Source organism: Staurois parvus, unplaced genomic scaffold (assembly GCF_062004578.1).
Source record: "Staurois parvus isolate SC_StPar_1 unplaced genomic scaffold, SC_StPar_1.0 ptg000092l, whole genome shotgun sequence".
NCBI classification, from domain to species: domain Eukaryota; kingdom Metazoa; phylum Chordata; class Amphibia; order Anura; family Ranidae; genus Staurois; species Staurois parvus.
In genome coordinates this window covers 1,676,695-1,702,295 of record NW_028317888.1, presented here as the reverse complement: position 1 = coordinate 1,702,295, position 25,601 = coordinate 1,676,695, and the positions used below count along the sequence as shown (strand labels likewise).

At 46.5% G+C, this 25,601-nt stretch overlaps 1 protein-coding gene across 1 annotated transcript in view; it reads right to left on the bottom strand.

Moving 5' to 3' along the window:
• Positions 1–25,601, bottom strand: part of LOC149468111 (uncharacterized) — an 85,885-nt gene that overhangs the window by 49,501 nt on the left and 10,783 nt on the right. Inside the window, exons 5-6 of the mRNA XM_089670676.1 lie at positions 22,707–22,821; positions 11,460–12,584 (exon numbers count right to left, since the gene is read on the bottom strand). Coding sequence (XP_089526802.1) covers positions 11,460–12,584; positions 22,707–22,821 — 1,240 coding nt within the window. The remainder of the gene's footprint in view (positions 1–11,459; positions 12,585–22,706; positions 22,822–25,601) is intronic.

The following is a 25,601-nucleotide window of genomic DNA, read 5'->3' as shown; positions in this document are numbered from 1 at the left end:
CCCCTTTTGTACCCCCCTAGTTTGTATGATGCATGCATATCCTTAGCCCCCAAGTGCAGAACCTTACATTTATCACCATTAGCCCTCATTGGCCCCATAGTCCCCCAATTACACAGAGCATTGAGGTCGGCTTGTAAGTTGGAGACATCCTGTAAGGACGTTATTCCCCGGCACAGCTTGGTGTCATCTGCAAAGACTGGAATGGGGTTTATAATCTCACACCCCATATTGTTTATATATATATTAATAAGTAAGGGTCCCAACACTGATCCCTGGGGTACCCCACTAATAACACTGAACCTTGGGGTACCCCACTAATAACACTGATCCCTGGGGTACCCCACTAATAACACTGAACCTTGGGGTACCCCACTAATAACACTGAACCCTGGGGTACCCCACTAATAACACTGAACTTTGGGGTACCCCACTAATAACACTGAACCTTGGGGTACCCCACTAATAACACTGACCCTTGGGGTCCCCACTAATAACACTGAACCTTGGGGTACCCCACTAATAACACTGAACCTTGGGGTACCCCACTAATAACACTGAACCTTGGGGTACCCCACTAATAAGACTGAACCTTGGGGTACACCACTGACACCCCCAGACCATTCAGAGTATGAATCATTAACCACTACTCTCTGAATATGATCTTTTAGCCAGTTTTCTATCCATTTACATTCAGATTTTTCCAGCCCATAGACTTTACCTTACACATTAGCTGTGTGTGGGGAACTGTGTCCAAGTATACCACGTCCACCGCCACCCCTCTGTCCAAGTATACCACGTCCACCGCCACCCCTCTGTCCAAGTATACCACGTCCACCGCCACCCCTCTGTCCAAGTATACCACGTCCACCGCCACCCCTCTGTCCAAGTATACCACGTCCACCGCCACCCCTCTGTCCAAGTATACCACGTCCACCACCACCCCTCTGTCCAAGTATACCACATCCACCACCACCCCTCTGTCCAAGTATACCACGTCCACCGCCACCCCTCTGTCCAAGTATACCACGTCCACCGCCACCCCTCTGTCCAAGTATACCACGTCCACCGCCACCCCTCTGTCCAAGTATGCCACGTCCACTGCCACCCACCTGCCGGGAGCCGGTGATGGACACCCACTGCCATGATCGGCGGGTAGGGTAGGGCGGGGACATGCGCGCCCCCTACCTGTTTTGCACAGCGACATTAAAAGACGGCATTGTGCGTACAGGTGCCGCCCTGCTGCAGTAAAAACACTGCGGCGGGTCGGCAAGCAGTTAAACCACAAATGTCCCATATTGTAGCTTACCAATCATTGGATGTGGCGGCTGCATTCCTTTTCTTTGGCTTTTTTCCCTGTTTTCTCCTGGTGATCTGGCCAGTAACACACCTTCTGCATTAGAGCGCCCCCACTGTGGAGACAGCAGCATGGTCAGTCTGGGGGGAGGGGAGTGTTAGATGTACTAGCAGATTTAAAAACAGAAACTAATTGAAGCCAAACTCCAGCTCACACTTCATAATCAGTTTCATCAAACAGGTTTTTCTTTTTGGGATAAACATTTTACATGAATAAATAAAAGCTGATCATTGTAAGCCCCCTGTCAGTGGTAAATGGTCTTTATAAAACAACAGATTTACTGGCTAGATCACCAGATGAATATAGAAGAAAACTAATACTGTATAGTCCTAACTTTTGTATCCTTTATGATAAGTTGACAATTACATTGGTCTTAATTATTTTACACCATTTCCTCCCAGCTGGACATTTTATATCGGATGATGTGATTGGAGCACAGACTTTTACATGGTGATAATAATGTGATAACATCCTCCAACTTTGGACCCTTAAACAGAAAGTGATAATGAGGGAGGAGTCAATACCCCAATGATGGTGGTCTTCAGGATCAGTCCAGTCTTCATCTTGGTTGTTCTCCCCCCATCCTCACTCTCTGACCTCTGGTGGGGCTCAGCCCCGCTGTTCTTCATGACTAAATCATGGAGTAAATAAGGAAGTGCAGTACTTCTTGTGTTGGGAAGATGGCGATGAGTGATAGAGGGGGTGGGGACCCTCGTCCTATAATCCCCTCATCACTGTCCCTCCTATAAAAGGCAGTTCTGGTTGTTTCCTCACTCTCTGACTAAGGTCCATGAATAAAGAAATGACCTGGTAGGAGACCAGAGGAGCCATTTCCTAGTTCCCTTGAGGGTGGAATTGTAAGTTCCTCAGAGACCAAGCTGCCTGATGTGGGCGGAGTCCTGGTTTGGGGGAACCAATCAGCTCCTGTCTAGTAATCCTCTTTGTCTTTGTATTTTAGTCCATGGCCGGGAGATGAGGAAAACCTTCGAGGATTGTCCTGAGGAACCTCAGACTGTGCGGGACCAGGCCGGCCTTCCAACAGGGAAGAGCTTCTGCTGTCCTGAGTGTGGGAAAGGTTTCTGTTCTAAATACAAACTTAATGTGCATAAAAGATCTCACACGGGGGAGAAGCCGTATTCCTGTCCTGAGTGTGGGAAATGTTTTTCACAGAAGTCCGGTCTTTACACACATCAGAGATCTCACACGGGGGAGAAGCCGTATTCATGTCCTGAGTGCGGAAAATGTTTTTCACAGAAGTCCCATCTTTACACACATCAGATATCTCACACAGGAGAGAAACCGTATTCCTGTCCGAAGTGTGGAAAATGTTTTTCACAGAAGTCTGATCTTTACAGACATCAGAGATCTCACACAGGGGAGATGCCATATTTCTGTCCTGAGTGTGGGAAATGTTTTTCATGGAAGTCCACTCTTTCCAAACATCAGAGATGTCACACAGGAGAGAAGCCATATTGTCTAGAGTGTGGAAAATGTTTTTCAGACAAGTTCAGTCTTCACAAACATCAGAGATCTCACACAGGGGAGAAGCCGTATTCCTGTCCAGAGTGCGGAAAATGTTTTTCAAATAAGTCAATTCTTTACACACATCAAAGATCTCACACAGGTGAGAAGCCATATTCCTGTCCAGAGTGTGGGAAATGTTTTTCACACAATTCCAGTCTTCACACACATCAGAGATCTCACACAGGGGAGAAGCCGTATTCCTGTCCAGAGTGTGGGAAATGTTTTTCAGACAAGTCCAATCTTCACACACATCAGAGATCTCACACGGGGGAGAAGCCTTATGTCTGTCCTGAGTGCGGGAAATGTTTTTCACAGAAGCCCCATCTTTCCAAACATCAGAGATCTCATGCAGGAGTGAAGCCACTTTCCTGTCCTGAGTGAGGGAAATGTTCCTCACTGAAGTCCTGTCTTCCTGTACATCAGGGATCCCACACAACCCTGGAGGTGTATTAGTGCCTTGAGTGCGGGAAATGTCTTCTAGATGAATGTTGCTGGACATCCCAGCTCTCATGTGGGGAAGAAGCACCCCCTGATATACACCTCAGATATACTCCATGGCTGATCTTCATCATGGAAGAAACAGTTCATAAGGAGATGAGAGGTCCCCAGAGACATGGATGAAGTGTGGGACCGGGTTGGCCATTGATAGCAGGAGAAGAATACAACTGGAGTCCTGCCCCGTGATTGGCTGAGTACATTTTGTGGTGGGAGATTTCACAAACACTTGGAGGTCTTGTCACACTTCTCTCTAACACAGGTGGTCTGACACTATATCTGACTTCTGTGGTCCTTACCTATAGCAGCCCCTTTCCCATAAGGCAGGCAGGCCTACTGGTACTCGGTGCCCCCAGGACTGATACACAATGCTATAGTGCCTGGCTACCACACCAGGGTAGGTGCAAACTGAGCACAGCAACAGGTACTTGTGGTTGGCAGACAGGCAGAATGGTTCAATGACAGTCCAGGTACAAGGCGAGTTCATCTCCAGAAATGTCAGTTTCCCAACCGGGCAGTATTTGGGACAGGACCCCATTGTCTGGGACTGAAGATCTGGCTCTATGTCTGTTTTTATGGTCGGCCTGTGAGATTCCATTTGCGATCTTTTAATAAATTTGGTATTACGGTAATGCTCCCTCTTGTGTGTTGTCTTTGTCAGTTCCCAGATTCCCCCATCTGTGGAGGGCTGCACCTCATCAAGTGACAGATACCATGTGGAATTGTGAAGCACCAAGATTTGAGCGCTGTTGTGTTTGGCAACATTTGATTGACAAGGCAGGCAATATTCAGAATAATCAGGGTCCAATCCCTGGTCCAAAGACAGGCAGAGTTCAGAGAGTAATTGATATCTGATCCAAGGTCATAAATAGAGGAATCCAAACAGCAGAGCAGGACAGACAGACAGGGAGCTTGAACACGTATTATACACGCTATCACAAGCATGAGACTGCAGGTTTGGCTGGCTTAAATCAGGTTTGGTCTGCACCCAGAGACTGGCTGAATCATAGCTAACACCAGGATGCTGTAATGAGACCATCAGTTGTGATGGATTGGGGGCACTAGATGTTCCTGACATTAACCTTCATCTGAAGAGGGGCCAATAGTCCCTTAAAGGCATGTTGGGCATCCAGCACAGGACCATCAGGCTGGGCATCCAACAAAGGACCAGCATGCTGAGCAATGGGCAGGGGTGGACTGACCATTTGGAAACTTGGGCACTGCCCGAGGGCCTGGGGTCAGTAGGGGGCCCCATGAGATGCCCCTGGTACCTTTTTCATAGGCTTTTTTGAGTATGAGCAAGGACACAGGGGCCCCATGATCCCCTATTGTCTGGGGTCCCATGAGTTGTCAGTCCACCCCTGGTCAGGGGATCAGCAAAGTCAGGTTGGTTAGCAGGCAGAGAGTTTATGGAGCCAAACTGGACAGCAGAGAACCTGTAACATCAGGTTGGATAGAAGGTGACATGGTACTGAAGTCAAGCTGAATGCAGGCTGCATGCAGAGTGGCCTGAAGACAAAGTTGTGACCCCACATGGCTGAATGAGGCAGTTTATCCAAAGGCTGGATGGAACTTCTTAGACAGGTTTGAGCAGATGCAGTTGCAGTAGGGTGAGGCCCGGTTACTGAAAGTCCCAAAAATGAAAAAAGGCTCAATTGGCCTGGGCTGAATCAGAACAACTGGTGCAGAGGCAGACTGGACCACATTGGCAGATGTAGAGACAGCCTAGACCACATCAGCAGGTGTAGAGACAGACTAGACCGCATTGGCAGGTGTAGAGAAAGACTAGACGGCATCAGCAGGTGTAGAGACAGACTAGATGACATCAGCAGGTGTAAAGACAGACTAGACCACATCAGCAGGTGTAGAGACAGACTAGACCACCTCAGCAGGTGTAGAGACAGACTAGACCACCTCAGCAGGTGTAGAGACAGACTAGACCGCATCAGCAGGTGTAGAGACAGACTAGACCGCATCAGCAGGTGTAAAGACAGACTAGACCACATCAGCAGGTGTAGAGACAGACTAGACCGCATTGGCAGGTGTAGAGAAAGACTAGACCGCATTGGCAGGTGTAGAGAAAGACTAGACCGCATCAGCAGGTGTAGAGACAGACTAGACCACATCAGCAGGTGTAGAGACAGACTAGACCGCATCAGCAGGTGTAGAGACAGACTAGACCGCATCAGCAGGTGTAAAGACAGACTAGATGACATCAGCAGGTGTAGAGACAGACTAGACTGCATCAGCAGGTGTAGAGACAGACTAGACCGCATCAGCAGGTGTAGAGACAGACTAGACCGCATCAGCAGGTGCAGAGACAGACTAGACCGCATCAGCAGAGACAGACTAGACCGCATCAGCAGGTGTAGAGACAGACCAGACCGCATCAGCAGGTGTAGAGACAGACCAGACCGCATCAGCAGGTGTAGAGACAGACCAGACCACATCAACAGGTGTAGAGACAGACTAGACCGCATCAGCAGGTGTAGAGACAGACTAGACCACATCAGCAGGTGTAGAGACAGACTAGACCGCATCAGCAGGTGCAGAGACAGACTAGACCACATCAGCAGGTGTAGAGACAGACTAGACCACATCAGCAGGTGTGGAGACAGACTAGACGACATCAGCAGGTGTAGAGACAGACTAGACCACATCAGCAGGTGTAGAGACAGACTAGACCACATCAGCAGGTGTAAAGGCAGCAGACCTTGAGGACAAGTCAGCCTGGACATGCATCCAAGGGTGTTTATGGACAGGCAAAGGAAGGGGTAATGCAGAGTGTTGGACTTTTGAGGACTTATAGTGAGCACAGATTCTGCAAGCTCTTACACAGAAACAGGAGTCCTTATGGAGAGAGGCCACTAAAGCCCACGAGAAACCAAAGAAAAGGTTTTAGTACTCCCTGGGAGCTCGGCCATCTTAGCTGGATATTCTTCTGAAAGCACTGTAAGCCTAAGGTGGAGGGGAGCAAACAGCTTTCCAGGGGGTAGATTAAGAAAGCACTAGACGGGCCCTAAAAATAGAGTTTAAAAGTTCAGGGGAAGGGCCCTTTTCTTGGCTTATTGGAGCAGCTGGTGACAAAGTGGTCATGGTCCTCACAGTATAAGCAGAGGCCCTGAGATCTTCTAGCCTTTTCTCCAGAGGATAAAGGATAGGCCTAACCTGAACCGGCTTCTTGGATCTGGGGCCTTCCACCCCGAGTCAGGTGACCAGTGGTGGAAATCAGAACAGTATTGTTCAGCGATGTATTTTTCCTGATGTAATGGCCTAGGGTTAGTTTCTGCTGAGTGGGCACGGTCAGGTTTATCATTGATTAAACCCAACTGACCTTCAGGCTGGGTCATTTGTGAGGAGACTAAAAGCCCAAGACTGAGGGCCCCTGCAACCATGTAACAACAAGGTTAACCCGTGTCCTTCAGAACCAGAAGAATGTGGTCTGAGCTTGAAGCATAGTAAACAACAGTTTTTAAAGTTGGAAAACATGTTGGGTCACCAGAAACATGATCAGGCGGGATAACCCTGGGCTCTGGTTCCTGCATTCCTGCTGGATGTGCGTTTACATGCACAGACAGTTCCTGGACTTGGAGTGTCAGTTTGCATATCTCCTCAGCAAATGCATGAGTCTGTGTAGAGTCCATCTTCATAGAAACATGTTCTTGTTAAAGACTTGTGATAATGTCACACTCACCCCTAACACAGGTGGTCACACACTAGAGATGGCTTCTGTGTTCTTTACCTAAAGCAGCCCCCTTTCCTATAAGGCAAGCTCAGTTACTCTCAGGACTTATACACAATGCTATAGTGCCTGGCTACCATGCTGGGGCAGGTGTGAACTGAGCACAGAAAAAAGGGACTTGAGGTTGGCAGAAAGACAGATTGGTTCAATGACAGTCCAGGTACAAGGCAGGCAAGGTTCAGGGAACTCGGGGTCAGATCCATAGTCAAAAGGCAGACAGATTTCAGAGAGTAGTAGATATTTGATCCGAGGTCGTCAATGAGGGAATCCAAACTGGCAGACAAACAGGGAGATTGGAGCATGTGTTAAAAACACAATATCACAAGCATGGGACTGCAGGCTTGGCTGGCTTAAATCAAGTTTGGTCTCCACCCAGAAACTGGCAACATCCATCAACTTTCAGCTGGACAGACAGGGAGAATGTATCGCATCCAAAACCAGGATGCTGGAATGAGACCAGCAGCAGTGATGGAGCAATAGTGCTAGATGCTCCTGACAATTGTCCAAATGTGACCAGTGGCCATATTTAGTCAGTGATGTCACTGCTATCCCCACCCCCTTCCTTACATGGTAGGGATTCCCAATGACATCACTGATTCCTGGGGATTTGGCAGTTACAAGTATCCGTTGCTTCCTTAGGCCCCAGTGCAGGAAGCTGTTATATATAAACGTGCATTTGGTTTCAATTAGTTTTTTTGTATGAAAATGTCATTTTCAGAGATTGAGATGTACAGCAATATTCTGGAAAAACCACCAACTTTATCAAATCCACCCGAACCAACGAATATACAAAACAAATGCAGGAAATACAAAACAAATTCTGAAGATGAATTGGGCCAACATAACGAAGGGGATTAAATGAAATTCTTCAATGAACGAATGTATCCAAACTAAATGGAAATCTCCAGTATGGACACGCCTAGTTATATATAGAAGTGGTAGAAATGTCTCTTCTACATGTGATGATCGGCTCCTGCAAAACACGGGACCGGAACAGGCAAAGTTTGGTTTGTACTGTCGTCTCATCCCTACTCTCCGACAACTAAACCCAGAGATCATCCCAAGTGGTCATTGTATTTGTCCCTTACATTGGTGACCAATGGGAGAAGGACACCCTTATATCAGTGGTCAGTGTAGTGGTCCCTTACATTGGTGACCAATGGGAGAAGGACCCCCTTATATCAGTGGTCAGTGTAGTGGTCCCTTACATTGGTGACCAATGGGAGAAGGACCCCCTTATATCAGTGGTCAGTGTAGGCCTACCCAAACGAACGCTATCCCCACTCCAGTCGATCCTAAACTCAGCGGCTAGACTCATCCACCTCACCAACCGCTCCACATCTGCCTCCCCCCTCTGCCAATCCCTTCACTGGCTCCCGATTGCCCAACGCATCAAATTCAAACTGCTAACTCTGACCTACAAAGCCATGCACAACGCCGCCCCAAACTACATAACTTACCTGATACCCAAATACTACCCTACCCGTGCCCTCCGCTCCTCACAAGACCTCCTACTCTCTAGCTCCCTGGTCTCCTCCTCCCACGCCCGATTGCAGGACTTCTCCAGGCCTTCCCCCATCCTCTGGAACTCTCCACCCCAATCCATCAGACTGTCGCCTACCCTCCTCACCTTCAGGCGCACCCTGAAAACCCTCCTCTTCAGGGAAGCCTACCTCAACCTCACCTAACAACTAACCTCCTCCACTCCTCCCACAACTCCATCCCCCACAGCCATCTCCTCCTGTGCCACGTCATGACCCACGGTCGCCACCGACCAACAGGCGACAACCGCACGACCACGACTAACAGTAATACGTCGCGCCCACGGCGTCAGACCCCAGACCTTCTCACCAAACTCGTGACCGAAGGACCAGCCGATCTAAAACCACGGTGTGATGTGCGTAACAAGGCCCCACCCAGCTGCACCCTACACAGCGATTGCCCAGATAATGGTCTACAATCGGTGCCTGCAGCCTGAATGCGCTTGTTACTGGGTCGGGTTAATTACGCAACTAACCCTCTACTGCCACCACCACTTTTGTCGGAGACGGGGAAACTCCCGTTATCAAACATACACTATAATGATTGAAATATTGATGTATATAGCACGGCCCGCAGACCTGTTATACAGAGATATAACAAACAGTAGCGTCTCTTCAAAGGCAGGGATTCGTGAATTGCAAGTAAGCGCTTAGAAACAGTTTAACACTTTCAGAAAGAAAGATTTATTACTAAAAGCGTCAGACAGATGCAAATAAATATTTACAAAGAGATGTCACAAAAATATATATATATGTACATAAAGACACAGCAAAGAGATAATTAGGAAGAAGATTACAGGGTTAAGTTACTTGCCCATATGCCTGGGTTTGCAAATCCAAGATGCAGAGCAGAAAGGTTCTTTGATCTCCTCTGTTACGATGTTACCTCGGAGATCTGTGTGAGTGTGACAAGCTCTAACTCTCTTGAAAGTCCCTCTCAAGGGGAGGGGAGGGGGGGGGGCTCTGACTACACGTTTTGGGAGTGGTCATTGGGGAACTCTAAACTAAACTACCAGCTTCATATCCCATTATATGAACCATACAGTTGACCTGAGGAATGTTCAGTTTTCGGGTCAGTTTGATAAGGTGTGGGGCTTACATAGCTTTGGGTGACCAAAGTGACACGTTTGTAGACAGCCTGTCTCCACTTCTCATGTCTTAGGTTGTTCCACATCATCTGCCAGGAGATAAAGTCTGCCTCACAGGAATGCAAGGGGGGGATGTGAGGAATGATTCGAGGAAGACCTCAAATACAGCAAGGAACAGGGGAACTCCGCTTCCAGCTCTGATGAGCTAGTTTGTTACAAAAGCAAAGGTTGAAGGAGAACTCCGCTTCCAGCTCTGAGGAGCTAGTTTGCTACACCACCATCCCTTCCGTCCTAGACTGTAAGCTCGAAAGAGCAGGACCCTCGCACCCCTCGTGTAGTGTATTGTTACTGTCTTGTCTCATGTTCTGTCCCCCTTGCTACTGTACAGCGCTGAGCAAACCCTTTGGCGCTATATAAATACTGTATAATAATAATAATAATCCTAACAGGAGTTCTGTCATTTTTCAGGATGTCAGGAAAAACATGTCCTCCGTCAGTAAATGTTCATGTTGTGTCAGTAATAAAAGTCCCGGAGGGTTGGGAACCCTGCAAGGGGGGCAGAGATATGTGACTGCCTAGTCCAGCCTTTCTCAGCCAGGGTTCCTCCAAAGGGTTCTAGGGCTTCCTTGTCACTTCATTGGTCTGTATATGGAAGTGTCACCGACCAGCCGTTTCTGGATACACAGCTTTGTCATCATTGCACACACACACCATTTTGTTTTTCATTCAATACAATTTTTATTATAATTTTACATTTAACAAGATTGAAGCATAAAAAACATTCAGGAAACAGTAAAGGCAGAAATCCAATTGGTCAGGAAGATCCCTTGTCTGGAATGTGGGGGCGGAGTCATTATTATTGGTGTACAATACAATACACAACGTGTTCCATTATTATAACAAAGTTTTGTAGAAAAGATCCCAACATAGAAAATGGGGGAAAGGAGGAAATAAAGGCGGATATGAAGGGGAATCTGTGTACGGGGAACACCTTAACAATCACCACCATTTTATTCTCCAGGGCCTCTGATGTCACAGAATAGATGTTTGGGGGTTTATCTCATCTTCAGGACCAAAATCTGCATTTTCCCATGTGTGCAAAATCATGCAGAAACAGCTCTGGCAGTGAGAGGGTTAATGTGGGCTAGATGGGATCACTCTGCTGGGGTGACATTAGAGCTCCCCCTAGCTGCAGCCTGGTAATAACATTGCTGGGAGGTCTCTTCATTTCTCTGCTCCATACTTCCCGTCTTTATAGAAACGTCTCCTGACATTTGGGGGTCTATTCATAGAATGTTTGTATAGCAACTCCCTCAGTGAGAGTTCATGTCCATTCCTCCTGTGTGAATGGGGGAACCAATGTTATTAGGATCACATCTCAGCTGCTGGAATGTCTTCCATTGATGGAAAATACATTGAAAACTTCTTCTCCTGATATCAATGGCCGACCCAATCCCACACTTCATCCATGTCTTTGGGGACCTCTGATCTCCTTATGAACTGTTTCTTCCATGATGAAGATCAGCCATGGAGTATATCTGAGGTGTATATCAGGGTGTGCTTCTTCCCCACATGAGAGCTGGGATGTCCAGCAACATTCATCTAGAAGACATTTCCCGCACTCAAGGCACTAATACACCTCCAGGGTTGTGTGGGACCCGATGTACAGGAAGAAAGGACTTCAGTGAGGAACATTTCCCTCACTCAGGACAGGAACGTGGCTTCTCCCCCGTGTGAGATCTCTGATGTTTGTAAAGACTGGACTTCTGAGAAAAACATTTTCCACACTCAGGACAGAAATACGGCTTCTCCCCCGTGTGAGATCTCTGATGTTTATAAAGACTGGACTTCTGAGAAAAACATTTCCCACACTCAGGACAAGAATATAGCTTTTCCCCTGTGTGCAATCTCTGATGTGTGTGAAGACTGGACTTCTCTGAAAAACATTTCCCGCACTCAAGACAGGAATACGGCTTCTCCCCCGTATGAGATCTCTGATGTGTGTGAAGATGGAACTTCCGTGAAAAACATTTCCCACACTCAGAACAGGAATACAGCTTCTTCCCATGACAGGAATACGGCTTTTCCCCCGTATGAGATCTCTGATGTGTGTAAAGACTGGACTTAACTGAAAAACATTTCCCGCACTCAGAACAGGAATACGGCTTTTCCCCTGTGTGAGATCTCTGATGTTTGTAAACATAGGACTTCTCTGAAAAACATTTCCCACACTCAGGACAGGAATGCAGCTTCTGCCCCGTGTGAGATCTCTGATGTGTATAAAGACTGGATTTCTGTGAAAAACATTTCCCGCACTCAGGACAGGAATATGGCTTCTCCCCTGTGTGAGATCTCTGATGTGTTTTAAGATTAGACATTTGTGAAAAACATTTCCCGCACTCGGAACAGGAATATGGTTTTTCACCCGTGTGAGACCTTTTGTGCTCAATAAGAGGGAATTTAGAAGGAAAACATTTCCCGCACTCAGGACAGGAATACGGCTTCTCCCCTGTGTGAGATCTCTGATGCTTGGAAAGACTGGACTTTAATGAAAAACATTTCCTGCACTCAGGACAGGAATACGGCTTCTCCCCCGTGTGAGATCTCTGATGTTTGGAAAGACTGGACTTCTCGAAAAAAACATTTCCCGCACTCAGGACAGGAATGTGGCTTTTCCCCCGTGTGAGATCTCTGATGCTTAACAAGTCCTCATTTGTATACAAAACATTTCCCGCACTCAGGACATGAATATGGCTTCTCTCCCGAGTGAGATCTTTTATGCTCATTAAGATGTGATTTAAAATTGAAACCCTTCCCACACTCAGTGCAGGAGAAGCTCTTCCCTGTTGTTAGGCCGGCCCGGTCCCGAACAGTCTGAGGTTCCTCAGGATACGAGGAATCCGATGGTCCATCTACACTGGGTGGTGCCAGATGGACATTGGAGGGAGCCGGGTTTACTCCTGGACTATACTGTGTGATGTCCTCATCTTCTACTTTCCAGTCTGGAGACAAAGTGAGACAATCCTCGGAGGTTTTCCTCATCTCCCGGCCATGGACTAAAATACAAAGACAAAGAGGATTACTAGACAGGAGCTGATTGGTTCCCCCAAACCAGGACTCCGCCCACATCAGGCAGCTTGGTCTCTGAGGAGCTTACAATTCCACCCTCAAGGGAACTAGGAAATGGCTCCTCTGATCTCCTACCAGGTCATTTCTTTATTCATGGACCTTAGTCAGAGAGTGAGGAAACAACCAGAACTGTCTTTTATAGGAGGGACAGTGATGAGGGGCCCCACCCCCTCTATCACTCATCGCCATCTTCCCAACACAAGAAGTACATAGTGTGGGGGTCAGCAGTATGTAATGTACAATATAAATTATACAGTGTAAGGGTCAGGACTCATAATATTGTATCCAGTAATCAGTGGAAGATTAAATGTTTACTGTAGATAAGTTGCAGAGATCCCACACCGCTGCCTCCCATCTCCTGAGACTGCACTCAGTGACTTGGGTCTGAGATACTACAGACATATCCCTCCACCCGGCACAGCCAGCAGACCACAGAGCAAGGAACCCTGGGAGAAATTTTCTGTCAGAGATCCTGTTAGCCCCAGGATAAGGGGTAGAAGACCCAATATACATGTCCCAGGTCAATCAACACCTATTGTGAACATCAACATATTTCTGCCAGCTGAACCCCAGAACCTCCATAAATCCAGTCTAGATACATAAATTGTGTCTGCAGCACAGAGAAGGAAGATTATCCGAGAGAAATCCAGGAATACAGGACGGGGAACACAGCTCAGGAAAGTGACCAGGGGATTACAGGCTGATATCACCCAGTCCCCGCCCTACTCTGGACCAATCAGTGAGCAGTATGGGTGGAGGAATGGATTTAGTGTTCATGACCCACCTGTGCTGATCTCTGTAGGAGTGTCCTCCTCTATAAATGTCCCCGTTATTCCATCCTCCTCCATAGACTGCTGATCATCCCTCACATACGCCTCTTCTTCTTCTGCTTTCACCTCAAATTCTATATCGATTGGATCTCCACTCTAAATCAAGGAAATGAGAAATTTCACCAAAAATATATAAATATAAGCTCACATGAAAAATCCACATATTTTCTCCTCAAATTCATGTTCTAGATGCTCAGTCCAACCAACCTTGTAACATTGAGGGATGGTGTGACCTTCCTGTGTGGAATCCCGGGAATACAGAGGACGGGGACATCTCTCTGGTGGGTTCCTGGTATTAGGTGGCTCCATCATATCCTTGTGTCCTTCTGAAAACTCCTCCATCACTCCATACTCCTCATCCTCCTCTTTATACTCTTCTTTAACATCAATATTATCATCCCCGAGGATTCCACTCTGAAAGATATAATAAAACATTCATTGTAACAAACATGCTGTGTATAAATCACAACTACCAATAATTGTCAGTCATCTACCTGATGATGGTGAGGGATGGTGTGACCTTCCTGTGTGGAATCCCGGGAATACAGAGGACGGGGACATCTCTCTGGTGGGTTCCCATGACTGGATCCATCTGTAGGAAACACACACACTGACTGAATCCATTGTTTCTATGTGTTTATCAGATGATGGGGGATCTAGGTGGATCCTCCGTACTGCTCTCTCCTTTACAATAAAGTCTCCTCTTACCCGGTGATGTGAGGGGCGGCTGATTGTCCATCATGACGTCCTTGTAGAGATCCTTGTGTCCTTCTAAATACTCCCACTCCTCCATGGAGAAATAGACAGTGACACCCTGACACCTTATAGGAACCTGACACACACAATGATACAGTCACCATCCAGACACATCCCTTGTCTGTTACTGGAGAATGTCCCAGAATTCCCGGCACCGCTCACCTCTCCTGTCAGCAGCTCCATCATCTTCTTGGTGACTTCTAGAATCTTCTGCATGTTGTGTCTCTCAGGGTTTAGGGAGTCACATGGAGGCACTGTGATGGTCATATGATCACCTGACTTCAGAAGAGGAAATCTATGTATTGAGGAACCAATAGGAATGTCATGTTAGACTCCCAGAATCCTCCTCACCTCTCCGGTCAGGTCTGTGTTTTATTAATAGAGATAAGAGTGATGTCATGTGACCTCCCAGAATCCTCCTCACCTCTCCGGTCAGGTCTGTGTTTTATTAATAGAGATAAAAATGATGTCATGTGACCTCCCAGAATCCTCCTCACCTCTCCGGTCAGGTCTGTGTTTTATTAATAGAGATAAGAGCGATGTCATGTGACCTCCCAGAATCCTCCTCACCTCTCCGGTCAGGTCTGTGTTTTATTAATAGAGATGAGAGTGATGTCATGTGATCTCCCAGAATCCTCCTCACCTCTCCGGACAGGTCTGCATTTTATTAATAGAGATAAAAGTGATGTCATGTGACCTCCCAGAATCCTCCTCACCTCTCCGGTCAGCAGGTAGATGATCTCCAGGGTGAGGTTTAGTATCTTCTCAGTCATGTGACTCCGGTCCTCCTCCATCCTCATTGGTGCCATCATGTGATCTATACAGGTCTCCTTGTAGACGGATAACTTTGGGAAATGAAAGTAAGAATGATTTGGATGGTATTGGTCACACAATAATAGAATGTGGATGTGAGGGGGGAATAGGAGGGTTGCTGGACATTGAAGAATTACTCCCCCCATGGGAAGATATTTAATCTGGACTGTTTAGGGTTTACAAAATTTTCAAGGTCCCGGGACCCTCTTGACCTGCTGCATCAGAAATCCCCTTTTCTCTGTTGGGTTTGTTTGGTCTCTGAACTGGTTTTGATGAGTTTTAGATCTGCAGACAAGGAATGATAAATATGATCCTTCCTATGACTAGTTTGCTCTGGCCGGAGTTGCTGGATAATTGGCAGAACTCCAGCTGCAAGGCTCCAATCTCCAGCAGCCTGCTGACTGACAGGAGTGATGTCACTGTCACTCTCTGCAATAAGAGAAGAGATTGGATAGCAGGAGGATGGGGCTGGTGGAGTAGAGAGCTGTGGGGGAGGAGTCTGTTCTCATCTCTTCTATGTGTGGGTAGGAGGAGGACAGCAGGGGGGAAGGGTTTGATCTCTTAGTTGCCAAGTATTCTGAAATTTCCAGGACATTGTACAGAGGGGCAGTGGATTTTTCTGGCTCTGAATTCCAGTACCGGGCACTGCCAGATTCTGTGGTATGGGAAGGTATTGGACTGTCCGCCCATTAAGCATTAATGCTATGCATACAGACCTCCCCAAGGACCAAGTGTCCTTCTTTGTTCTATTTTGTATCTTGACCAGTGAGATGGAGAGGTGAAGACTCCCTACATGTGCTGGCAGGAGTTCTTTAAGGAGGTCAGAAAAGTAAGTGAAGGAGGGGTGGGAGGACCATCAGAGACCAAGTGTTCCTATGAGCCCTAAAGCCCCCTCTTACCTCAGAGCCTTGCAGCCTGAATACCCCTCAGAGGCCCCCACAGTCCTTCAGCCCCACTAACCTCTCAGAGTTGTTCAGCCCTATTACTTCCTAACAGGCTCCCAAAGTTCTTCAGCTACTCCACCTCCTCAGAGGTCCCAGAGTCCTTTAGATGCAGGAAACCCTCAGAGGATCCAGAGTTCTTTAGACCCACTACCTCCTCAGAGACCCCTCAGTCCTCTTCTTCCTTCATTTTCCTCCCTCTGACACCAATGATGGAACATATTCTTCATGGCCGGCTGGGGAATATTTTCTTCCTCCTGAGCAGCAATGTAAGGGGCTCTATGTTCCATACTCCTGACCCCGGCACTCCATCATTGTGTTGGCTGCATAGTGTAATGATTGCCCATTGGCTGCCTGTGTAGTGTCATCGTTGCCCTTTGTAGGCCATGTATGGTCAGGATGGTCCTTGTCTTGTCTATTTATTGTCAGTGCTGTTTGTTTAGAGGACCATATTACTAGAATTTATCTCCACAATGAGGAGAATGTTCCGGCCCCGGAAGTGGGGGAATGTTCTGCCCCTGAAGGGGTTCATCTGGGTTCCCACACTATATATGTGTGTATCATCATCTGCTGGAGATAAAAGACGTCACAGTGACTATGGAGGAAGAGGATGGACATGACTATGGAGGAGGAAGACGGACGTGACTATGGAGGAAGAGGACGGACGTGACTATGGAGGAAGAGGATGGACATGACTATGGAGGAGGAAGAGGACCGACGTGACTATGGAGGAAGAGGACGGACGTGACTATGGAGGAAGAGGACCGACGAGACTATGGAGGAAGAGAATGGACATGACTATGGAGGAAGAGGACAGACGTGACTATGGAGGAAGAGGACAGACGTGACTATGGAGGAAGAGGACGGACGTGACTATGGAGGAAGAGGACGGATGTGACTATGGAGGAAGAGGACAGTCGTGACTATGGAGGAAGAGGACGGACGTGACTATGGAGGAAGAGGACGGACGTGACTATGGAGGAAGAGGACGGACGTGACTATGGAGGAAGAGGACAGACGTGACTATGGAGGAAGAGGACGGTCATGACTATGGAAGAAGAAGACGGACGAGACTATGGAGGAAGAGGACGGACGTGACTATGGAGGAAGAGGACCGACGTGACTATGGAGGAAGAGGACGGGCGTGACTATGGAGGAAGAGGACGGACGTGACTATGGAGGCAGAGGACAGACATGACGAGGGTTACTGGGTGTAAATAGGAAATAATATCTTATTACCTCCTCTGCTGTCACTTCTGGTAATGTCTCTTCTCTGCTTCAAAGCCACTTCAAACTTCCTGCCCGACATCACTTCCTGTCTGTACCTGACTACACTTCCTGTCTGTACCTGACATCACTTCCTGTCTTTACCTGACATCACTTCCTGTCTGTCTTCCATAGAGACTTCCTGTCTGGATAGAAGTGAGATCTCCACCTTGTGGAGCTCAGAGGAACTGCAGCCCCGAGAAACATCTGTAAGGCTCTGTTCACACCTTTGCGGTTTGCTTTTTGTTCTTTTCGCAGTTCATTTTGCGTTTTTTAATGTGTTTTTGATATGTTTGTAAGGGAGAATATCACCAGCACACCGAGGATCACCAATATGGGTCCAAAAGTTTTAATGAACGATCACATAGTTACTGCAAGGCAATGTTTCAGAGTCTCGCAGGAAGCCTTCATCAGGCATGTGACGGAGGAGTCATGCGAGTCTCCAAAGCATTGCCTTGCTGTAACTATGTGATCGTTCATTAATACTTTTGGACCCGTATTGGTGATCCTCGGTGTGCTGGTGACATTCTCCCTCGCTGATTCTGTTCAGTTCCAGCCGACGGTCGCTGCAGCACCCACTTATACACACAGCCATTTGTAACTCAGGAACATGATGCGTTTGGATTGTGCACTTGCATGTTGATACGTTTGTGACGTGTTTTTATCACGTTTTGTTTAGGTCTTTTTTTTTTCCTTTTTTAAAGTGGACTTTTTTTTTGTTGGGCAGAATAAAAATGCAAAAATGCACAACCATGCATTTCAGCAGATTCTCCATTGAATTCTATTGTAGCAAAAATGCTGCTTTTTGCTTTTAAAAAAGTCCCGGGCCCTTTCCAAAAACACAGCAACTCAAAAAAGCTTAGATGTGAACGTGTCCCATAGGAAGCCATGTTATGTGGACTGCAGTGGGTTTTTTGTAAAAAGCAAAAAGAACTAAAAAACGCATTGGTGTGAATGGAGCCTGAATAATCATTCCTGTAAAATATCTACCTTACACGGCTACCAGGGAAATTCATATATAACACAAGATAAGGAAGAACAAATCATTCTAGTTCTTATGGAACCAACACTTTAACAAAGATATTTTATTACATATAGAAGACAAATTAAAACAGATTCCCTCTGAAATCAATCTTTTTGGTGAAGAAAATGTAAAAATATTATTTAAAGTATAAAAATATCTATCAATCCACTGATAATGAAGATGTTAGACATAAATGACAAGGATGTAATGGTCACAGAGGAATGGTGGTGGAGATCTCTCAAAGTAAGAACACTTCCTTGAATGGTTCTATAAATAAAGAATGAATCCTGGAGGGAATAAAGCTGTAAAGCAATAAATAATATATAAACTGGGCCATCCACTTCATCCATAAAGACATTGTGATTGAAGATCTTCTAGATCACATAGAAGGAGGACTCATCCATGATTTCATACATTTGTTTGGAAGGATAGAACAATCCTCAGAAGGGAACATGTAGGATGACAGGAAAGGCTCCTGACTGGTGAGATCCTCCAAACATAATGATGACATCCATGAACTGGAGCGAGCTCGTTGGGGTGATAAAGCCAATCTGGAAACACTGTGTAGACGTTCTCCAAGAACTCAGCACACTCCAGGTGTGGAGAAAGTCTCCAGGTGGGTTTAGCCTGTCATTTATCATAGGTAGAAATGTCCACACATGGACTTCCACAGGGACCCCCAGACTACATATAGATCCTGTACAGTGTCCCCAGGTTTCTAGGTGGGATTAGCCTGTCATTTATCATAGGTAGAAATGTCCACACATGGACTTCCACAGGGACCCCCGAGACTACATATAGAACTTGGAGGTATCTGTAACATGGAACAGGAGTTTGTGTTGCTGGAAGACTGGTCAGAGCAGTGGAAATTGCAGTTCAATGTTTCTGAATCGTGGGCTGGGGATGGGTATCGGGTACAAAGCTCCCTGGGATGGGCACACTTTCAGGGACAGATACCAGTCCAGTGATGTGGTGTCACACAGTGCAGTGTTTATTGGTGCTGATTACAGGTGCTGTACAATGTTCCACAAAGTAACGGCAAAACCCTCAAAACCAAAATCCTAGCCGTGTCCCGGCACTAACTACACAAACACGATTCCTGACTATCAGGGTACTGGGGCAGTGGCCATTTTTTGTTCTGTTGAATTATTGGGGAGGAGACACACTGGACACCTTGGCTGCCATTGTGCTATACGCTGGGTGTCCGGTGCGCTCCTGTACCTTTAACCACCTCCTGTCCGGCTGTTGTATATAAACGGCCGGACGGTGGCAGTGCAGGGGTGGGTGGCCATTTTTAAATGGCCTCCCCGCCCCCTGCTTGTGTGCGCTCCCTGGGAGCATGCAGCACCGCAATCCGGTGCCCGCTGTGTCCTCCAGACACAGTGGAACACCGTTCATCGTACGGGACCTCTGTGCGAGGTCACGATCATGTGATCACTGATTGGCCAATCAGTGATCACATGTCACTTCTGACATCATTGCTTACTACGTGTGAAATCTGTAAATGATCACAGAGGTGACATGGTACAGGGCTATTCACAACAGCCTTGTACTATGTGACAAGCTGTGACCAATCACAGCTCACACAGTACTTCTCAATGGCTGCAAGAATGCAGCCAGAGAGAAGGAGAAATTATTCCTCTTTATGAGTGTAAAAGCAATCAGTGTAAAAAATAATTTAAAAAATCTTCATCACCCCCCACAGGTAGTACAGTGTCACCATGGTGACAGTATGTTAAAAAAAAATAAAAAAAATAATAATATAAAAAAATAAAATAAAAATGTTAAAATATTTTTTAAAAATTATAATTTTTGGTTATAAACTAATTTGGGTTATTTTTTGTTTTACTAAAAAGATAATGGAATACATTTTGGCCAAGATGTATGATGAAACACTTTTTTTCAAAATTTTTGGACTTTTGCATTTATAAAGCAAAAAAATAAAAATCCCATTGCTGAATAAATACCAACAAAATAAAGTTTTATCTGTCTCAAAAAATGCTAAAAAAATCATATGGGTACAGTGTTGCATGACCGCACAATTGTCATTCAAAGTGTGACAGCGCTGAAAGCTGAAACTTGGCCTGGGCAGGAAGGGGGTGAAAGTGTCTGAACTTGGAGTGGTTAAAGAGGGGTGGGTTCCTACAGGTCCACCTGCCCCTGGTCTATCCATTAAATACATGTGCCTTGTAACAGAACCGGTACCCGACCGCACTTGGGTATATTCCGTTATACCGCAGCTTCCCCTGTCCGAACACCATCCACGGACCACACCCTTGAAATCCCTCAGGAAAAAGACAGCACCCAGCTCTTCTTAATACAGAAAGCCAACACCTTTTATTGTACACAAACAACATGTTTTATACAGAGGGCAGGGAAAGACAACCAGGGACAGGAAACACATCATCAGCCCACCCTATCAGTGGGAAGGGCTACAGTATAGGCAGAAAACACCTCATCACCCCTCCCCATCCAACCAAGACACAGAACAATGGGATGCAGCCATGCGGCAAAGGACATTGACCAACCCCCACACCAATACACAAACAGTACATCCCATAATAGTTGGCTGGACAGGAAGGCACAGCACAATGGGGGGTATCACATGGCAAACAGACAATGGACAGCCATGTGGCCGAGAACAAAGGAACACACACTATACACAAGACTCAGACCTTCACATACACACCCTGTACCCCTTAACAGGCACAGGGTGCCTTAAACATAATGGGAATTTGGGAAGATGATACAGAGGTCCCCCCACCCCCAAAAGTCACTCCCATCACATGCCTCTACTATGGGGGTTCAATTAGTTTGTAGAGTTATGACTACAGAATATCGGGGTGCCGTGACATGGCTCTGTAGCTTACAATGTGATTGCAAATGTGTGCTAACTAAACCCGTTTTAAGGCATACTGTTAGACGGGGTAATTTGGTTTGTTTGCAGGCTGGCTGGCAAGTTGAGCCGGGAACGTTTCTCTTTTGTTGTGTGACATGCGTTGCCCGTTCAAGTGCTCCTTGCTGTGAAGGCCAGTTATAGACTGGGGCAGCGGCCATTTCTTGTACTATCAGGGTGAGCAAGCCTAGTGCTTGTCAGTCTCCAAAGATGCAGTTTTACAGCTTCCACCAACCTTCCATCTCTCCCAGACATGACTTGTCTGTTCCCAGGTATGAGAGATCTGACTGCATGTTTCTGGTGAGTATAAATTACACCCAGGGAGAGGCGTGAAACCTGAGCTGGACCAAGGATCAGAGATTCCTATAAGTGTATGAGAGGAGCCTGGGAGATGTGTGAACCCAGAAGAGGATTTTCCCAGCTCCCTCTGAGACACTCTGCTACATATCCCCCCTTGTTTCATCCCCAGGGTTGGCACAGCTGTGGCCCAACAGGAGTGAACCCGGGACCGGGCATCTACATTTCCCATCTTAGCCCCTGGTCTGTGTTTTACCATGAAGGAATAATCTTGAGGAGCCAAAAACCACCAGTTCACCCGTCTATTTGTCTCCTTCTTTTGGGCCATCCATTGAGGGGATCATGGTCAGCTATCAGGTCAAACTCACCCTAACAAATAGTATCTTAGAGCATCCAAGGACCACTTTATGGCTAAACATTTCTTGTCAATTACAACATATTTCTTTCCATGTTCATTACGATACATCAGATGCATCCATTTAAACCACATAAATCCTTGGAAAAATCAGGGATGTACAGTACTGGGTGTGCACAAGGGGGCCCTCTTCAGGACTTGGGAAGACTCTTCTGCCACTGGGTACCATTTTACCATTACAAAGTCTTTCCCTTTTGTAAGGTCAGCCAGTAGAGCTGATAGAGTTGCTAAATTTTGGATAGACCTTCTATAGTACCCCGCAATACCAAGGAAGGTTCAGATATGCTTTTTGTTTGCAGGACATGGCCATTCTTGGATGGCTTCTATTTTGTTTTATGACGTCTTGTCCAATAGTGTAGCCCAAATATACAGCATTTGCCAAAAAACCTTCCTTGAAGAGAGAATCCAAGACCACCTGGAAATGGGGCAAGTGAGAGTCCCATTCAGTGCTATGTATCACTATGTCATCCAGATAGACTGCTCCATACTGTTGAGGAGGTCCTAGGGTCCTGTCCATAGCCCTCTGAAGTGTTGACGGGGCATTTTGTAAACCAAAAGGCATTTCTTTATATTATACGAACCCTCAGGGGGTCACAAATGCAATCTTTTCACTGGCACTTTCAGTCAGGAGGATTTGCCAGTATGCTTTCGTCAAGTCCATAGTGGTCATGAAACGGGCCTTCCCAAGCCTGTCCCTGAGCTCATCTACCCTGAGGATAGGGTACGTGTTAAATTGTGTCACTAAATTAATCTTTCTGAAGTCATTACAGAACCTCAAAGTACCGTCTGGTTTTGGGACTAAAATGATAGGACTAGACCAGTCACTATTAGACTCCTCAATGATGTCTAGCTCCAGCATCCTCTTGACTTTGTCACTGATGTCCTTTCTCCTAGCTTCAGGAATCGGTATGGTTTGAGTTTGTCACGGACCCCAGGTTCAGTAATAATATCATCCTAAACCACTGAAGTCATACCAGGTAACTCTGAAAATGTGTCTCTGTTCCTTATCAGGAACTCTCTAGCTCCCTGCTTTTTGGAATGAGACAGTCTGTCTGGAATTGTGACTTCAGGGACTAGAGGGGACTCAGTACTCCCAGGAGTTCCAGGGGCAGACCCCACAGTCAGTGCCACCCTATCCTTCCAGGGGCTTACAGGTGTACATGGTATATCTGCTCAGGCTTTCTATTATCCGATTGATATACTTTGTAATTCCCCAACTCTTTTAACCACTTCAAAGGACCCTTTTACTTAGCCAGGAACTTGCTTTCAACAGTAGGAACCAACACCAGGACCCGGTCACCAGATGAGAAAACCCCATTGTATATTCTTTGTTGGGCTTCCTGGGTGTGAACTTCGTGTTCTTCTACAATAGACGTGATCGCTGTAATCCTGTCCTGCATATGAGCCATATACTCAATGACACGTTTGTGGGGTGCCTGCTCCCCTTCCCAGATTTCCTTGGCTATGTCTAGGAGCTCCCGAGGATGATTCCCATAGAGTAACTCAAATGGAGAGTGCCCCTTAGAGGACTGGGGAAGCTCCACCAGGCCATCAGTATGAGGGTGTGTCAGGGATAAAAACACGCCCACAGCGACTAGATAACCAAGGCGTGCACATGTGTGACTGGGGTACAGAGGGAGTGAGGGGGACTCTGAGCATATAAGACTGACCATGATACAATTTCACAGCCCGCACTACCTCTGGTCACCACTAGAGGGAGATTTTCCTATCCAGCTGGCTGACCACACACAGGCAGATACGAATCTTACATACAATCTTGTGCACTCTAAGGGTTGGGGAGCAGTCTAGCAATTGGCACACCCTTTTAGGATTCCTCCAGCTATCTTACAAGCTAGCACCTCGATGTTCATCACTCTTCAACTGTCCACACACCTCCAGACCAGACACCACAAACGGTAGCTTGCCACCACCCAACAGTTTGTCGGCAGACTGATCTTCTGGGCCACCACACACACAGATCTCTGTCTGGCAGATCTGCTACTTTACAATCTCCATGCAATCTGCCAACACACAGTACAATTGCATACACATTGGCAATGAACTTAGACCAAAAGTGGGAGATTTATGCACACCCCCAGATTTATATGGCACATGTACTGGTGGTCCAATCAGAACCCTCCAGGACCCACCAGTGCACACCACCAGATTAATATGAAACGTGTACTGGTGGTCCAATCAGAACCCTCCAGGCCCCAGCAGTACACACCCCCAGATTAATATGACACGTGTACTGGTGGTCCAATCAGAACCCTCCAGGCCCCAGCAGTGCACACCCCCAGATTAATACAACATGTGTACTGGTGATCCAATCAGAACCCTCCAGGCCCCAGCAGTGCACACCACCAGATTAATATGACACGTGTACTGGTGATCCAATCAGAACCCTCCAGGCCCCAGCAGTGCCCCCAGCCCTGAATTCTCAACAATGGAACTCTCCAGTGAAATCTCCTCTCATCAATTACTAGCCGGATTCTCTCTATTACCTTCTGTATGTACAAAACTCACCCAAATCTCTCCCCTCCTCACCATCCACTAGAAATTGGAGGAATTGTTTCTTCTTCCTGAAATCCAGACCTAGAGAGGAATAGAAAAGAACCAACAAACCCCACAAAGTCTTTTTATAGAGATTTATTCCATCAAATCCAAACTATTCTACACATATTTATTCCATGGAATATGAAGAGATTTTTCTATCAATAATCCCATCAAATCTGCGTGTTTATTGGACTTTATTCCCAGCAATAATCAATCAGGAATCCATGCCGGCAATCATCAGATCAATAGGAATGTTTCCAATATCCAGTGATCACGGTTTGATCCTCCAACATAACCAGTGCACAGAATGATAAATCTATCCCATGAAATGGATCTTATTGATTGGTTGATGTCATTTATTGATCTATTGATTCCCTTCTATGATAGAATAGATTGATTTCTCCATGTATTGATCATCCTCTCCATATATCTCTTCACCTTGTGTAACATCATACAAATCCTGAATGCTATAAATCTCAGTCCTGTCCATGAATTGTATGTGACTCGGGTCTTTATAATACCATATACTGGACTGTTACTTCATTCCCTATTTTTATATCGTCTTCTTACACCTGTCCTGATGAAGTGACACTTTGAAGCCATGAAACGCGTTGATGGTGTATTTTACATTCACTTGTCCAGTAAACTCCGACCTTCTGAAGAAAACATTTCAGAGTTTCCTCCTTTACTATGGGGCTCCTCTGCTGACCTCACCCTCATTTTTTCTTGGGGTGAAAGTTCTCCCCCCGGGGTCCAAATCCTGCTTAGTATATGATGATCCGGAATTCCCCGATGACCATGGAGGGTGACCACCCATTGACTTCAGTGAGGAGACAGACATATTCCCCACAAGTCCTCAGATAGGTTGTCTGATCCCTGGATGGGTTCCCACAACCTCCCAGATGTGAGTCCATGCACCGTACTTCTCCCCATC